The following is an 18,720-nucleotide window of genomic DNA, read 5'->3' on the forward strand; positions in this document are numbered from 1 at the left end:
CATAAGGGAGAATTTCCAACCTTTGTATGTGTATGTGTATATTATAGTAGACGTGAAGAGAAAAAAACATTGCCAAATTTCTGTACAATTGCACAAGCACATATGGTAAAAAGAGCCTGTGTATCTGTAGTAGTTGGAGATGTAGTGATGAAGCTGTACATGTAAATGTCACGATGTATGTAATTATTGTTATTTTTCAATAAAACAGCATGAAAGCAGTAAGTTGTGGGTTTGGTGTGACTGTCCTTGGTGCTGAATGCCATCCATACACAGGTAAACACACCTGTCCTTGGTGCTGAATGCCATCTATTCATAGGAAAACACACCTGTCCTTGGTGCTGAACAACATCCAAACAGGTTACATACCTGTCTTTGGTGCTGAACACCACACAGGCAAACACACCTGTCCTTGGTGCTGAATGCCATCCTCACACAGGCAAACACACCTGTCCTTGGTGCTGAACAACAGGCAAACACACCTGTCCTTGGTGCTGAACACCATCCACACAGGTAAACACACCTGTCCTTGGTGCTGAACACCATCCACACACAAAGACTACAGTTCCAATGCATTGCAGTAAATTCCTCTTTATTTACACAAAACTGACTGTACACAGTGGAAGGTTTACTATGTACAGTTGTTATAATCTGGAGTTGGACATTTCTGTCATGCATATATTTGTAGGCAGGGTAGCAGCACACAAACTTGCCCATATAACATTATAGTGTACATTATCGGGTAGATGAACAGTGGTGACACCAATGCAAGCAGCAGAAAGTTTGACAAGTTGAAATTTACCATGCTCAGAAATCTTGTACAGTAACAGTAGACAAAATAGCTACAAAAAGTTTGTAGCTGTAACATTTCAACAAGGCAATACCTGTTCTAAGAACCCCCCAACTGTTAAATACATGTATTACAATACACTGCATAGATAGACAGTCTATACAATGCAGTACAAAGCGGTATGCCACACACTGACGTTTGTTCCTGCCCTTCAAACTGCCTCGCATGGAAAAACGTGTTTCATTGGTTGGCATGTCTGCATGGCAGACGCCAGATCCAATCAAAGCCATCGTTACATTTCCAAATTCCCTGTGCAACAAAATGGCTGCAAAAGTACCACCTTTAAATTTGTTCTTACTATTAAATCACAACATTATTGCTTGCTTGATCTCTGGCTGAAGTAAAAAAGGAAGCTAGTCCAAATCTTGTGGAAAAAGAAGCCTGAAATACAATGGGGATATACATACAGATTTTGGACTTGACAGCCGAATTAACACAGGTATTCAGGGATTTTTTGTAAGGCCGCAGTGCAACGCCAGAACATTCTGTGCCTAAAAGTGCTTCAGCATTGAAAGTTGTTTTATTCGACTCCGATAAAATCTTCACTAGTGTATAAAACGTGATCTACTTTGCCATCTTTACTTTAAAGTGATGTGACGTGAAAGACATGAAAATGACATATTCTGACTGGTTGTCTTGCACTAAATGTATGCTAGGTAGACTGTTGTTGTTAACATTATATACATGTATATGTAAGCTATCAAAGAGAGAGAAATTTGTTCCCATTGTGCAGATGACACTGAGTGATGACAACAGAATATAACTGTTGTTCTTCAACTACAAACATTGCTTAAAACTATTATGCAGACATGAGCGACAAACCCATTATGGTACATAAATTACAAATTTAACCATACGTGTATGTATCTTTGAATACTGGCAAAAAAGCTGGAATTTCAGTGAAGTCTTGCTTAGAATGCAAACAGGTACTCTTCACTTAACAACTACTGTGAAAGATTGTTTTACTCAATACTGTAAGCCTTATGTAACAAGTACTGTATCCTTTTACAAGTACTGTATCCTTTTTCCCACTAACAACATTTATGCATTGTTGTCTAAAAGGTTGTGAAGAGAATACAGTATATGCTTGGTTTTGGTACATGTTGTACTTCTAGCCCTTGTCCTGTGGAGCCCAACAATTGTTGTTTTGCACATACGGTACCACCTATATAGCACTCTGTATAGGTACAATTTCGGGGTATTTCTCTTGCAATGCATCACACTGCACCGCAACAAATGCGGGAGTAACTACATCACCGGAGGGCAAAAAAAGTTGGGGGTCTATATGACCTGATTAAGACTTGAAATTGTTGAAAAATATTGTGAAAAATATGCCAGCAGGACAAGGGCTAGGAATGGGAATGGTTCTCTCGAGTTAGAGGTGTCTCTCAGTGAGGAGGCACAATCTTGTGACAGCAAGAAATTGTATAACACTGGCTAATCATGTACTGTGCTAAGTTTACAAGTATGACAATTTCGGTCATTGCTATTAAAGGTGCTGTAAAATATGAATCAATTCAACAGATTCATTTATTAAAATGCACAGGACATGCAAAAGAAAGCAGGCACACACACCATGCAGATTAGGTCAGCAAATTGTCAGCGGTGATTAATCTTGGCAGGCACTGGATTGAGACGCATTGGGCAGCATAGTGTGGGCTTCGCTACGTGACCTCTACCCTTTGCTGGATGGGTTCCCGGCAGATCGGACAAGACTCGATCTGGATCGCACAGGTCATACAGAGATCCCTGGTGAACATAGGAAAGCCACTGGTTAAAACACACCCGACATATATCAGCTAATGTAGTTTCCCATTTATGCAAATTAGATTCTAACAATTTTTTTGTCCTGAGTACTAAAGTATATTGACATTCATGGAGCAGAAATGCTCAAAATTCTGACGAAAAACGATTACCTGAAGGACCTGGGTTGATTTTAAGGGTACCACCCAGAAAATAAAGGACTCATCTTGGCACTTGTTTCTGTTAAATGCCCAAAGAATGAAATACTGATTCAAATGTGCTAATATGAAACAGCATGTGTCAGTATTATACAGATTGCCTTATTCAGAGTATTTCCAGTTTTGCTGCCCTGAAATTGCATTGGGTGCCTCTAAGTCCCTTTGAACATAATGATCAGAATGTAAAACAGAAACTTTGGCCACTTGTTGGCTGAGTCAGTCCTGCCCCCTGTTGAAAGTACTGGGTACTGCAGCTAGCCGTGCCTACCTGTGCCCACATGGCCTGAGTTCTGTGTCTGCTTACCTGTGCCCACATGGCCTGAGTTCTGTGTCTGCCTGGTTGTCGAAGCAGAGATTGCAGCAGTTTTCCTTGAAGCTCAGCTCTCGCAGCAGGGCCATCTTCTTATGCCTGCAGGAAGGAACCAACACCATATCAGGTTATACCATTTTGATGTAAATAAGACACTCTTATGACATGTGCGATGCCTTTTGTTTGGTGTGTTACGCCTAAAAAGGTGGTTTACCGGTCATGAAACAAACAGTTTTGTACATGTAAGTACAAGCTACGTATGACCGAACTGTAGGGTTTGAACCACTCACACCAGGAAGGACCCCTACTATTTTTGATAAGTGCGGTGGGTTCTTAACATGCGTGGGGTGTGGCTCTCCCCAAACACGGGACCTCCATCCTATCCAAAAAACGTCCCTAACCGAAGCTATGTACTCATTGACACCTGAGTGAAGTGAGGAAAGTCATGTTAAGTGCCTTTTCCGAGGGCACAAGATCGGTGGCATGACAAAATTCGAACCCGGGACCCCTTGGGTCTGAGCCGAACATGCTACTGTTTGCATCACACAATGATACACTGTGTAGTATTCTATATTTTCTACATCTTAAGACACACAAATGACAAGCTATCGTGCCGACCTTGGTAAGATGACCTTGTCTTCGTTGGACAGCTCTGCGTGGTCGTTGAACTTGCTGAAGTTCAGGGGCGGCGGGTACCTGAAGTCTTCAGCACCGAAGTTAAAAATGCACTGCTGGAAGGACATGAAGCTGGCAGCAGCAAAGAAACCCGACCTGGAATTCAAACAGTTGTTAGGGCTTGGAAACACGATTTTTCAAAGTAAATATTCTAGTCATTTGTCTACATACTAAAAGTTGAAACAACACAGTCCCAATGTATAATGGCATTCATGGAGCAAAAATGCCCCAAATTCTGACGAAAAACAGTTACTGGGAGGACCTGGATTGATTTTTAGTGTACCACCCAGAAAATAAAGGACTAATCTTGGGGCTTGTTTCTGCAGTTTTAAATGCCTAAAGTATGAAATACTGATTCAAATGTGCTAATGTGAATCAGTATGTGTCAGTATCATACAGATCGCCTTATTCAGAATATTTCCAGCTTTGATGCCCTGAAATCGTATTGGATGCCTTCAATGCCAGACAGTGTGCTGCACACACAGGGTAATCTACATGTACAAGCAGAGGTTTGGGCTTCAGCTTATTTCTGACCTGTTTTCAGTGTTTTTATCATCTTCATCTTCTTTACTCTCCAACAACCCTGCAAGGTGTATCACTGAGGGGGGGGGGGACCTTATGGCAAGGAAGCCCTAAAGGCCTGTACTGACTGTGCCTGTATAACCTGGGCAGGCAACTTATTTCATTCACATATAGAACGTGGAAAAAAAGGAAAGATTAAAGCAGTCTTTTTCTACAGGGATGAGGTGATATTTTAGGGCATGGCTGCCCCCTGGCAGAATGATTTTGTACTGCACCTACCTAGCTGATTTGAAGACATCCCTCTCTGGATCTAGGTTGTTCCCATTGAGAGAGAAAACGATCTGTTTGTTGTCCAAGTCTAGCAGGAACCCCAAAACATCACCTATAAGAATCAAAACAATATCAAAAATTGTAAAAACCATTGCATGGGTCAGAGTAGCTGAAAAAGAGAAATTAGAATTTGACTCAAAAAGAAGCATGTAATGAACAAGATTTTAAGGATGGACCCTGAAAAAAATTAACACTAGTACCGACCTTCCTTCCAGGCTTCGTGTGCGTGAGGGCGAGATTTTGCGTTGTACCAGATGAGTTGCCTACAGCCGTCGTATGCACAGGAAAACTCATCATCACCGATGCCGTATCCTTCCTGAAATTCACACACAAACAAGCTGTTACAAACATAAACGGTCAGCTGGTGTTTGGGAGCACTCTGACCATATTTAGGCCATGCCTAATGAGTTGAATTTAGTTAAATTGGAGCCAAATTTGATCCCCGAACACTGCTGACTTACTCCAGAATGGTTGTTGTTTTGAGTTACGGTCAAAAAACAGCCAACTATGATCAAACCTCCTGAACATTTCACAAATGTTTTAAAGATTTTGAAACATTCGGCTGGCACAGCCGAACCGTAGCCGAATTTGCCGAACGCCAGCCGACTCATAACCATGGTTGGCGGGCGCTCGGCTAACGTTCGGGAGACCGAATTCATGAATATGTGACAGGGGCATAACCAAATTGTCCCTGCTCCTTACATGGTTGAGGAACTTGCTGTCCTTGGTGGCCCAGCCGATCTGCATGACTCCTGCGGTGACGACCAACACCTCATAGTACCAGACCCCGGCGTCTACACAGAATGTGCAGCGTACACTCTCAAAGGATGACGCGTCACTCCGTGCCTGGAGATATAACAAGAACAATGAATTTTACTGCATATTCATACAAAAAAATCTAGTTTTAGTTTGAAATATGTGTCTATTTTTTTTTCTTTTTGTGACAGTCTGTGATGTGGGTATCTAGACCGATTGCTGGATGTCTCTGGAAGTAGAAGAACGTAAAGAAATGTTCCTAAACTATACTGCATGGTTTACTTTAAACTTTTAAACACACAGAACGTACAGCGTACACTCTCAAAGGACGAGGCGTCACTTCGTGCCTGGAGATTGATATAGCAACAACAATGACAATGAATTTTGTTGCATATTCATGCCCCATTGGGGCCTGATACAGTAAGATAGTAACAGGAGAGTAACAGGGAAACTATGGATGTGTTTCACTAAATGCTTCTTCTCTCTTCTTGAGATGTATAGACGAACTTATAGTTTTTCCTATATATATTAAATAACTACAATCAAAATCAACTTTTTATGGGGGGGGGGGCATTTTCAAGACAGACTATATCAGTAGTTTACAGACTTGAAAAATGACATGCAGACAACATGATATCACTTCCTTACGTTATGTCATAAATGATATTAAATGCTAGTGATCCTACGTGTAGATGAAGTATAAATTAGGAAAATGAGAGTGTCCCTTCGCGCTCTTACCTCTAAACCGTGTGGTGATATTTTGAGATATTCGCTGGTGTCGTTGCTGTTCAGTAGTACATTGATGCCTTTTAAGTCTGCACTCTCGTATGTAAGTGTTCTCCCATCCTTCAAAACTGCATATAGAAAATGCACATTGTTTTCAAAACTACAGTACCATAACTTCCGAAAATAGTTTCATCAGGTTGGTAACGTATAGGATACAGGAGTGTTCTTACATCGGCTACAAATAGCGGCGAGAAGCAGAACTCCAGTCAGAAGCTCTGAGGAAGTTGTCTGATAGACACCGAAACGTTAGCAAGGTAAACTATCTTGGTTGTGTAAAAGAAAACTCCTGTATTGTATATGTAACTCCTGTTGTGTAAAAAAAAAACCTGTATCCTATTTAGTATCCTAATTTGAAATCTGAGCATACCAACAGCATGCCTTCAGAAGAACATAATCACAAGTTATGTACTCTGGGATTTGAATATGTTGTATATAACTATCACACAGGCTAATGATTTTACTACATGTACAGTTGATTGAATTTACAGACATGAATGTGATTGGTTAAGTGGGCATATTAACTGAGAATGATTTTGATTGGTTAACTGAGCATGATTATGATTGGTTAACTGAGAATGATTTTGATTGGTTAACTGAGCATGATTATGATTGGTTAACTGAGAATGATTTTGATTGGTTAACTGAGCATGATTATGATTGGTTAACTGAGAATGATTTTGATTGGTTAACTGTGCATGAATGTGATTGGTTGACTGAGAATGATTGACAGGTGGCTTACAGAGATTGTCTAGGCACCACTGCGCACAGAAGCCCACTTGTCTCCTTAGGAACTTGGGGTCGTTGACCCATTTCTCCAGGATGATCAGGTGGCCCGTCACGCCAGTTTTTGCTACAATTGCCTTGTTCTCGCCTGGGTACATGGGAGAAAAAATCATTTGCATACTCGGGACATTTTGATGGTAACACACACACACACACTCACACACACACATGCTCACACACACACTCACACACACACAGGCTCACACACACACACAGACACACACACACACTCACACACACACACACACACACACACACACACACACACACACACACACACATGCTCACACACACACACACACACACAGACACACACACAGATGCACACACTACACACCACACACACACACAATGTTCATATGCTCACACATTCCCAACAACATAGCCTTCTTGGTAAAGGTAAATATCAAAAGGACTAAGAACAATCCTAGTAAGTTTCGTGCACACAAAATATTCCGGTTTACTTACTGGTTTGTGAAAACTTTTCTAATGCTATTATGGAGTGTAAGATGACTGCAGGATGACACTGAGGGTCCTGTAGGGGTTATAAGAAGGAAACATTGGTCATCGTTTCTAATTATGTTAACCGAAGGAAAAGATGTTGTTTATGTTTCTTCTTCTCCAAACAAATAAGGTCAATGACCTGAACCAGGCGTCTGTCACCATGGTAACTAGTGTTGGGTTACATCATGTTGCAATTTTATACCAGGAGGAATTTAGACTCCTGTCCACCATATATATGAATGTGTTTGAGTAAGAATTAACAAAGCAAACCGACCTTGCGAAGGTAAACATTATGCATTTGCTTTGCAAATGTTACCTTTCTCGTTTATATTAAATGTTTTGTTGTCAGAAAAGTTAAACTCTGAACTATCACAAGTGTATTTGATTTATTCATTACTCACCAGATTTGCTAGAAGGTATTCCAAGTTTCCCTCGGTCAGCAAGCTTACACTATTTGGACCTGAAAAATACACAACAGAGTCATCAAATTCCCTATGAGAGCTTCCTTAGGACTCCAAACACTCCCAAATCAGCACATTGGCAGAACGTATTGAGCCTGCGCAAAACCCAGATTTTTCACGGTTTTCATTGGATGTTTGGTCAATGTTGCATCAGAATTTTGCCTGTTGCAGACAAATATTTTTTCTGACATAACATTTGGAAACTACAGACAGAGTGTTAACCTTATGTGTGAATACGACCTTATGTGAGACGTTCTGCCAAAGTACTATGCACACAATACATTTCGGGTTTTGCACAGGTGCAGAACATTCTGCCGACGTACTTCCCAAATCATACTTTGTCATGGGCTGCAATACCAACAACAGTTGCAAGGTGGTGTCCGTACCTGCCAGTTTCTCGGCTATACAGCCCAGCACTGCCGCTATGTTCCTGTGTCGGGCTGGATGCTGCAGACCCAGTCTGGATATCCTCTTGCAAAGACTCAGGCTAGATGACAACTTCAGTATAGACTCCTGTGGATGTAAAGTCACAGAAGTGAAAAGTGGCTACAAATTTGGATTTTAGCACAAGCTAGGAGTTCCACAATCTCATACCTTTGCCAAATGATGTTAATGACGTTTATGACTCAGTCACTTACAAATTAAAGATATTATACAGAAAATGTAGTTGGCTGTCATGATAACTGGTGCTGTAGCTGACACCCTGTGGTATTGAGTTACATTATGTAGCAAGTTGCAGGACAGAGTTGGAGAAGCTTAAGCTGGTCACGATATGTATGAATAAACAGTGTAACTGAGTAAGAATAAACAGAGCAGTAGTTAAGTAGCAGGAATAGTAGTCAAAGTGAAAGTTTAGTAGCAGAAGTAGTAGCCAAAGTCAAAGTTTAAGCGAGATAACACATAATGCATTTGCTTTGCCAATGTTACCTTTCTATAGTTATTAATACAGCACAGACCCTACCTTGGTTGGGAGTGGACATTCGTCCAACAGCAGAATGATGACCGCTGGGCCCAGGGGGTCATCCATGGGGATCACATTAATCAAGGAGTGGACAACACTCAGCCAGCCTGCCTCTACACAAACAAACAAATAAACAAACAAACATTAACATACATTCGGGAAGTTCAACCTACAAACAGAAATAGTCGTGTGGCGTAGCGGCAGAGTGCTCGACTTGGAACCAAGAGGTCCCGGGTTCGTGTCCTGACGTGCCACCGATCTTGTGTACATGACTTTCCTCACTTCACTCAGGTGAAAATGAGTATTGTATTGTCCCGTGTTGGTGGTGGCATTAATATAAGTTGAAAAAACTTGAGTGTGCCGTCACCACGTCTTGTGATTACATGTGATTACAAAAAAACAGAAATACAGTTGGTGAAGGTTAGACATCCAGGTAAACAATACTCATAGGAAATTCAAACTCTACTACTGGATAAATTATGGAGATAAATTCCGTACCTTTTGAGTGAAAAAGAGTGGTGGATGTCACTCTAATCGTTTGGAATTTATCTCGAGCTCCGTAATTTGTCCAGTAGTAGTAGAGTTTGAATTTTCTATGACTGCAAACAAAAATCTCTTGCCAGATTCCAAATGAAAAGGAATATACTGAACACAGCTTGCGAGTTCCAAGAATTAGCACATTTTCCCAGTACATAAAGCTGTTTTCTTGTTTAAATATTGTAGTAGGCCAAACTTTTATGGAAATGTACCAGGCAAATGTAACTATGGGTGATGCAGATGGTGATAGGAAACAACAACATGATTCTAGAGGGCCAAACTTGGGCCATGAAATATAGAAGAGACACTTATCCTTAGACAGATAAATTAGCGATAAGTCAGCAGGACGTGACTCATCTTCTAAATCACTGACTTTCCCTGCGCATCATATATAGATATTAATACATTTGTATTAGGCATCCAGGTAAACAATGCTCATAGGAAATTCAAAGTCTACCACTGGATAAATTACAGAGATAATTTCCGGACGTTTCGACTGACACCCACCACTCTTCTTCAGCATCACTAACAGAATTCTTGTCATTTTCTCTGTTAGTTCATTAGTGTCGCTGAAGAAGAGTGGTGGGTGTCACTCGAAACGTTCGGAAATTATCTCTGTAATTTATCCCGTTGTGTAGTGTTTTTTTTCAGTAGGGCATTGCCAAATCGATGTTTCATATTTGCTAATACAGCTACACATGGGGATTTGACATTGACCCGGTAAGTCGGGCACCATCCAAGGCTGAAACTTAATTACATTAGATGGCCTTGAATGAAATTTGACAGTCTACAGCAAGGGACATAGTCACAAAGGGAAACACATTGATAGATTGGATCATTTTTCAAATGTTTCTTGTCGTTTTTGCCACAAAAGAGTTATTTCACAGTTGAGCGATGGGATAATTTGTACATATTGTACGGTCGCTTTGTTGTTGTAGTGAGTGATTTGCGCTATAAGGCGTACTAAGTTAATAATTTGTAGCAAGTGATTTGTACTACCAGGTTTACTGAGGCAAGGTCTAGGAAAATTAAAGTGCTGTTCCTGATTCCAGTCAAGAAAAATTAGGGTTAGCACGTAGGGATTCTCTTTTTTTGTGCTCCAAGAAATGCAGTTTAAAAATATTAACTCAAAATCACATGCATTAACATCTGTGTCCATAATATCACCAGGGTCCATAATATCGCCACCTTGAGAAATAGTGTGCTTAAAGATATTTTTACTGCAACATACCCTAGGTATGTACATTTGAGGTGTGAAGGAGTGCATACCAAAAGTATGTTGCAGTAAAAATATCTCAAAGCACACTGTTTCTCAAGATGGTGATATTATGGACCCTGGTGATATTATGGACACAGATGTTTTTTTTCAACATCATATTTCAATTACACAAATATAGTACATGTACATATATAGTATTTTGATAGAAGTCTACAAGTATTTAGTAAACTGCAGAAAGAAGCACAATGTTTATTAGACATCCTGCGTTTATATCAGGGTTTCTGTTGAAAGGAAAACATGTCAGAAAAAGAGTCAATAAATTTCTATGGCTCATGATAAGATGTTATTGTTAGGTTGAAATTTTACGTCCTTGCCAACCAAAAAAAAGAGACTTTTTTTCTAGGTTCAGTCTGGTAACTGGAAACACAACATTTTTTCCCTGGGCCTTACACTCATCTCTTCTCTTGCATATAGATGAGTTCATTTAAGGTTTACAGTTTGAGAGATGTAGGGTTGCTGTAAAACACATGGGTAAAAGACAGAAGCAAATGAAGTTAGGCCTAGGCAAGTTAATATAGTGTTTACGGTTTCAGTCCAGGAAAAATTCCTCACTTCACTCTTCATAGGTGAAAATGAGTACCTAGCTTCAAATAGGGGCATCCCTCGGGCAGAAATTAAGTGAAATGGAGTTCCTGTGTTTGGGGAGAGCCACACCCCATGCACGTTAAAGAACATACCATATTTATCGAAAGTAGGGGTCCTTTCTGGGGTGTGAGTGATTCAAACCTTACAGTCGTATGGCCGCACCTAGCTAGGGTCGTATAGAGGTCGGCTGAGTTACTGCAGGTTACACCCTTGTGATTTAGCCCCACTAATTGTAAGCTCCTCACAATTCAGCCCTTGGCTACAAGGAGAGCGTAGCTACCACACCCAATAATAACATAAAAAAATTGTTACCTTTCTCTGCGATGTCGTGAAGGGCCAACATGGCATACGGCGGCTCTTGTTCACTGGAAGAACAACAAACCACAAAAACTTAAAAGTCAGAATGTTTGTTTTGTTTCATTTTTGTTTTGACTTGTGGCGATGGTATATGATACTAGTTTCTTACAGTAACATTAAGTAACATTATGTAACATTAAGCCACAATTATGTATCATTAGGACCATACAAAAAGTAGGTTTTTGTAGTCAGTTTTCTCACATTTTTAGTACACCATTGCAACTAAATGCTATTAAGGAACACAAGGTGCCAAAATATGACACCCTACGAGTGTGGTTGGTTGGTGGAATTCAGCTCTTGGGTGCGAACAGAGGGTTGTGGCCAACAAAATAACATTTGGCGATAAATTTTGTCATCAACACTTGACCTGTGGTTGACATGGGCAGCTGAGATCATACAGGCCAATGACTGACTCTGTATCAAATATCCAAACTGACTGACGGCACTAATAGTACTCTTTTGGGGCAGCATACCTTACACAACACATGCTGATAAAAAAAACGAAAACATCAATGAGAAAACAGCAAAATTTTGCTTGTAAAATCTGTTCTTTAGCAATAACTGAAAAGCAGGGAGAAGTTGAATTTATCTAATGATAGCTAGTTTATTTTGCACATATCTGTTCAATGTGTTTATCATGTTTTGTTTTGACCTGTACTAGTACTTAGCCCAGTGTGGCAAAAATGTGCAATAAAGGTTGTCATTCATTCATAATACATTTTGATAAGTCTTCTTTGTCAGATCAAATATTTCATTTTCATGGCCTTGCCAATGATCAACCCAAAAAAAGGCTTCAGCGAGCAGGTTTTTGCTAGGGTCTAACCAGAAACACCAAATTGTTTTTCTAGGCCTAGTCCTTAATGGGACTAGGTAGGTAGATAGGAAGTCCTTAATTCTACAGCATGTCTTTTATGACCTGTCCAGTTATCAAGAGCGCTAGCCTTAGTGCTGAGTTAGGTGGACAGTACACCACAAATCAATACTGGAGCATATGGTGCTTTCTGGAAGAGCATCCACAATAGATGCATGACGTTAGGTCATATATATGTTTGGGCTGGAATGAAAGAACCCATCACACTTATCAGGGCTTGAAATTCATTTTTTTGGGTGCACAAAAATTTTGGGGGGTGCACCATATAAGATAAAATAAGTAACATAGAATGTCTGACTCAGCAAAAACTAATATGTTCTATTAGGCCATGTTGATTTGATTATATGGATGACATCCGCGCGCGCATGAATTTTCGGCCGTTTCCAAAAAAAAAAAAAGTTTTCAACCATACTGTAAATCGTGCAAAACAGTTGCTAAATGAGCAAAAATATACCATAAGTTGCAAGGAAAACATTTAGAAACGATACCAATGTCATAGAATGCCAAAATCAAAGGAAAAAGGACAAAAATGTAAAGAAATGAATTCGAAGAGTAGATTATTCGCCATAACATATTCTGTGCCGTTTGTTCCACCTTCTTGACCACGTAGATTTCATAGTGAAAGCAACTTTTTTTTTTTTGCAAAACTTTTTTTTTATTCGCACGCGCGCATCAGTTTTGGGGTTCCCAGAGGATGTCATCCATATAATCAAATCAACATGGCCTTACTGAAGAGAAGTACTATCAATTCAATGACTTTATTATTTTTCTGACACTTGGATACCCTTGTCCTGCGGGACCCATATATATATTTATTGGTTGCACTTACAGTACTATCTATATAGCACCCTGCCTATGTACAATTTGGGGGTATTTCTTGCGCAACGCATCACACCACAGCAAAACGCAATGAATGCGGAAGTAACTACGCTACGTTAGGGCAAAAAAAAGTCAAGGGTCTATGACCTGGTTAAGGCATCAAATTATTTGAAAATATTGTGTAAAAAATTGCCAGCAGGACAAGGGTTAAGAGCATGCACATGTCGAATGCTCCATGGGTTACGCCACATGACCACACTAACAGTATTCTATATGTACTTACTTGTCCACGAGTTCCCGTATGACCGCCAGCGTGTTCATCACAAGTTCGTCGATGGTCACTTTCCTCGGCCGCATCCCGACCACCCTCGCAACCGGCGGTTGCGGCGCCGGCCGCCTCGGCGGTCTTCTCCGGTCCCGGTTGTCGCCCTGATCACTCGCGGCGGTCACTACCGGTGCGTGGTTGTTAGTAACCGGCGCAGCGTTAGTCCATCCTGACTGCGGGTTACTCGTGTACGCGTTGTTTCCATGTTCCCCCTCATCTGCGGTACTGTCCTGGTCTCGACACAGACAAGCGTTCCCCATAGTACACGCACAAGCACTACAGTTCCTTACATCAAGTTCTGAGGAGTCTCCAGTGGTCTGCAGCTTTCTCAAGGAGTTGGGGAAGGTTCTTTCCAAGAAGAGGTGTAAGATGTGTGCAACTTCAGCTCCTAAGAGGTATCCTAACCAGGAAGTCACGATCATAAAGGTAGTGTGGATGTGTCATATCACTACATCACTACCTATCACGAAATATGTATTTTTTTTTCGTTTGTTGTTTTTTGTGACAGTCAAGGCACAAGAACGTCTCCTTGTCTGTGGTGTGGGTATCAAGACTGATTGCTGGATGCCCCTGGAAGTAGAAGAACGTGAGAAAATGTTTCCCCACTTTACGCAAGTGAAAATGAGTATTGTCTTTCCTGAATTTGTTTCTCCTGAATGTGTGAGACACAACACCAGCAACAGCTGCCTGTGTCCCACGTGTATTGAACTGTTGCAATTTCAGTAAATCAAACAAAAATGTTCCTAAATACATGTAACGTTATATGGTTTACTTTAAACTTTAAAGGTATATCTTCTATATATGGCGGAAGCGTTAGCAAATTTTTATGGAGCCATACCTAAAACGATATGGTCATCATTTTCGTCCTTTTCCTCTTACGAAAAACACACATTTTCTCAAGGGTAATGTCCACTGAATACGAATGAAGGCTAAGGCATTACGGGGAAACAGACAGGATGGAGAGATGTGTAATATTCAGCAACATCGGGTGACTGGCTACGAATAATTTTTCTTCGAGCGTGAAGAAGCAAAAAAAAACGTACCGTAGTGTTACCGGCTGTTTCTAGGTCTCTGGCATGTGTCTCGCAGTGCTTAGATGTCCGGCTTCAAGTCCAAATGTTCCCTGACATTCTTAGTAAGGATTTTGCGAGTGTAAAGGTCAAGTTTAAGCCACAGGAATCGGCGAAAGCGGCGGTTTTGTCCGCCCACCTCCCCCGTTCCTTCCGACGGCGGCCATTTTGGAGACGGGAATGCCGGGTACCGAATTTTGACCTCAGGTAACCCCACCTCGTCAACACTGACAAAAGCGACATCTACTGATACATGTAGGAAGTGCAGCTGGTTGATCAATGTGTGTGGTAAATGCGACAGAAAAAGTCTTTAAATTGCTTCTTCTGAAGTTCCTTATGAAAGGATTACTTTGAAGCGGGGACATCAAACTTAGAATCACTTTTCTTCCCCGAAAATTAGTCGGCAGATGGCAGAAAAACAAAATGCCATCTACACATCTGATACCCAACCATTTCTTTCATATAACCCACGAAGGTGCCTACGTATCTGTATGACCCTGTTGAGACACAGGTTTTGTCGCGTGGCTGAAAATGCTGTGATCTTTTGCAAAAGGACCGCAAGTAATTAACGAAAAAAGCAACACTTGCGAGCAAATGCCTAGCATTTCACTTCCCCATACACCTACCTACCTACCTATACTATAGCTAGTCCCATTACCGACACTGGTCGTCGGGGGGACAAGACAGACTTTGCAACAGAGGTATAGCCAGGTCAGAGGTGTAGCCAGGCCCCCATACATACATACATACATACACGCAAAAATAGAAAGTTCCAAAATCGCCCAAGTGATCAAAATTGAACATTCCAAAGAAAAGTCCAGAAATAGAGCCCGATTAAAACGCATAAAAACACGTAAAAAAAATAAGTCGGAGCCTAAACCTCCGTTTGGAGAGAAGCGTCTTTTTTTGAATGCGTGTGCTCATGGAATAGTCCGTTTTCTCTGTCAGAGATACATGTGTAATAGTAAAGCTATGGCAAGGACGCTGCGCACATATGACAGAAAAAATTATTTAATTACGCACCAGAATCCAGCAAACGCTTCTTCTGAAGTTCCTTATGAAAGGATTACTTTGAAGCGTGGACATCAAACTTAGAATCACTTTTCTTCCCCGATAATTAGTCGGTAGGTGGCAGAAAAACAAAATGCCATCTACACATCTGATACCCAACCATTTCTTTCATATAAGGGCATAAATGTGCTTACGTCTTCAGACTAGTTATGGTATTATTTTGTAAAATTCATGCATCTTTCTCAGTAACACACTGTTTGCTGGGTGCGTGCACAGAACAGACCAGATATGTACGAGCAGGCAGTGCCCGTCCGAAGCCTTCCCCCGCGGTCCGGCTCCGGCCAAACCCGCGGGCGGCCGTCCCATGCACCACCTGGTCATCAGGGGGGCTCCGGAGGGCGTGGCCGCCATGGCAACGAGTCTTCAGACGAGGTGCAAGACGACCAGGGAACGTCTTCGCACACGTACGAAGAGGCCGAGGCGGTGAAGCGTCACGCGAAGTACACCGACACGACTGCAGGTACGTACCAGCCTACCCCGGGAGCCAGACTAGTGTCGGACCGTTAGCCGGTTTCCTTCGGTAGCCAACAGCCCTACCCCCAGCCTCTATCAGGCTTCGGGAGGCGGCTGAAAGAGTAGAAATTGGCCAAATAGAGAGATAACATTCCAGTACAGTGGAGTTGGTCTGCACACGGGTGCGGCAAAATGTACTCTCTAGCGGACCTGGAATGTTATCTCTCTATTTGGCTTAAGTTCTGCTCTTTCCAGCCTCCTCCCGAAAACAGGGGAGTTGAGGTCGAGGGGAGTTTGGCCGGCCCACGGGTACTAGTAATAGGGCCGTGCAAATCTCCTCGGCCTCAACTCTGCCGTAGAGGTGATTTATATAGGCGGGGCGGGCGTAAGGCTCTCGGCTACCGAAGGAAACCGGCTAACGAACCGATACTAGTCTGCCTCACAGGGAAGCACCAGTCAGGCTTTTTCATGTCTCCCAGCTTTATACAGCTTTCCAAATTTAACAAAAATGCATATAACGCTAGCTCACTTATGATAAACATGTTATATTTTTTCTCTAGTTGTTATATACAGAAATATACAGATACGTATACAGATACATATACAGATACAGAAATATGAATTTATGAATTAATGAAGGAAAGCTCATTATAGTGTATTGCGACTAAACGCCACCCAGCCCAAATGGGCTTATAAGATACCAACAAAAGAAAACATAATACATAAGGTACAGAATCAAATCAAATCAAAATGAAACATAGGCGGTAGATATATAGACATAGATTAGGCGATAGTGCGCACGGTACAGACATTCCATTCAGACATAAGCAATAAAATTAATACAGACTGCAATGAATAATAATGAGTTCCAACCAGCGTTGGTAATACATTAATGTTAACAACATTCAGCTGAAAGTATATTTTAACAAAGGTGGTGAGTAGCATAATTGGTACATACACAGAATCAACTCAGTAGAAAAGCAAATGGGTTGATGAGTCGAGAAAAAGACAAAATAAATGAAAATAAACTAAAATCAATCTGATAGGTTTTCTTCTCTCACCTCTAAAGGAATATTACATTGCAATATGAAAACACTCGGCAACAGTTCCCTCCACGGTTTCAATATCAAAATTAACAAAACCAATACCCAACTAGAAAAGTAACATTTGTAAAGCAAATGCATAATGTTTACCTTCGGACATGGTCTGCCCTGTTAATTTTTACTCAAACACTTTCACATAAATGTATTACGAGTATATGGTGACAGGAGTAGAGAAGACCATGAAATTTGTTTGTTTGTTTGTTTGTTTGTTTGTTTGTTTATTTCGATCCCCATTGCAACATTATGTAACCCAACACCAGTCACCATGGTGACAGACGTCAACAAATAACGTCATTGGCCAGGTCAAAGGTTAGTGTTTGGAACAGAAGAGGAAGAAACTGAGTAAAAACAATATGTTTTCCTCCTTCGTTTCTGATTTCTTCCTCGATGAGCGTTTTTTTTAAGTTATCGTTTTGATGATTGTTTTTCTACAGACAGCAGCTATGAGAAGGAGGCAAATCGCCGCAGTGGTCTCTGTGGCTTTATCCGGTCCCACCGCAGCTGCCTGGCCGCCGGCATCGCCGTGCTGCTCAGCCTGGTCTCCGTGGGACTCGCCCCTCTGATGTTCATCAATAAAGAGGTATCTGTGTCTGTATCAGTATAGCCAGTATAACCGTACTGGGCAGTTACAGCTCTTTTCTTTCTGAAACTTTGAAGTTAAGTTTTCTTAATTTTTTTAAAGGAAATGAACAAGCTGTCCCTCACGTTTGACACTTTGATACTGGACAACATATCCCAACTGTCCACCACTGTTGACGCCTTGGAACGAGACAAGGCCGCCTTGGAAAAGCTTGTCTATAATATGGCAAAGGCTCTGGGTAAGTACTCCTTTCTTTTTTTTACTTCCCGGTATAGAAGTATTGTTATGGGTGGGTTTGTCTGTGGTTTTGTGTGTGTGAGAGAGAAGTATAGGTTGACACCACAGGAAATGGGATGGAAGTCCTCATTTGCATAAATCATATGAGTTGATGGTATTATCTACCAAGATAACACATGTTGTCCCAAGTATGAAAGTGTTAGCAAAGAAGGCTATAGTAGCATTTTCTCAGTGATTCTGCAAATGAGACCCTGATTTATATAATTTATTTCTGACGATGTTCACCTTTTATACATTCCAATCCAAAGGTGTGAGCCTCGCACGTTCCTTTATTTAATTCAAGATCAATCCTTTTTTTTCTCCAGAAAACCAGCCAAACGTTACCGCGTGTGCCGGACCCCCCGGACCTCCAGGAGAAAAGGGCGCCATGGGGCCGGCTGGGCCCCCGGGAGAAAAGGGCGCCATGGGGCCGGCTGGCCCACCAGGAGCAAAGGGGGACAAGGGACCGACTGGTAAGGATATATAGGTATTAGAATA

General features: G+C 41.4%; 1 protein-coding gene across 2 annotated transcripts; it reads right to left on the reverse strand.

Annotated features, from left to right (window-relative positions):
- Positions 1–577: 577 nt before the first annotated feature.
- On the reverse strand, positions 578–14,944 carry LOC109480550 (RING finger and SPRY domain-containing protein 1-like). Of its 2 annotated transcripts, none has more exons than XM_019782773.1 (15): positions 14,713–14,944; positions 13,628–14,239; positions 11,610–11,662; positions 8,897–9,009; positions 8,322–8,448; positions 7,876–7,934; positions 7,439–7,505; positions 6,927–7,058; positions 6,140–6,255; positions 5,348–5,491; positions 4,850–4,961; positions 4,595–4,697; positions 3,737–3,889; positions 3,113–3,217; positions 578–2,596 (listed from the first exon to the last, which is right to left on the reverse strand). In XM_019782773.1, exons 2-15 carry the CDS (start codon positions 14,089–14,091, stop codon positions 2,512–2,514), a joined length of 1,833 nt encoding a protein of 610 aa, XP_019638332.1. In that variant the 5' UTR covers positions 14,092–14,239; positions 14,713–14,944; the 3' UTR covers positions 578–2,511. The 2 variants fall into 2 exon arrangements, with proteins under 2 accessions (XP_019638332.1, XP_019638334.1); XM_019782775.1 differs by having other exon boundaries at positions 2,498–2,596; positions 3,077–3,217.
- Between the last annotated feature and the right edge of the window lie 3,776 nt (positions 14,945–18,720).

Source organism: Branchiostoma belcheri, unplaced genomic scaffold (assembly GCF_001625305.1).
Source record: "Branchiostoma belcheri isolate BF01 breed outbred unplaced genomic scaffold, Haploidv18h27 scaffold51, whole genome shotgun sequence".
In the NCBI taxonomy this organism is placed as follows: domain Eukaryota; kingdom Metazoa; phylum Chordata; class Leptocardii; order Amphioxiformes; family Branchiostomatidae; genus Branchiostoma; species Branchiostoma belcheri.

Excerpts from the sequence above, each read along its gene's own strand:
- LOC109480550 (XM_019782773.1), bottom strand. The coding sequence starts at position 14,091 with ATGATCGTGACTTCCTGGTTAGGATACCTCTTAGGAGCTGAAGTTGCA. Across the intron at positions 8,449-8,896 it reads AATGTCCACTCCCAACCAAG|GAGTCTATACTGAAGTTGTC; the intron begins GTAGGGTCTGTG and ends TTACATCCACAG. Across the intron at positions 7,935-8,321 it reads TATAGCCGAGAAACTGGCAG|GTCCAAATAGTGTAAGCTTG; the intron begins GTACGGACACCA and ends TGTATTTTTCAG.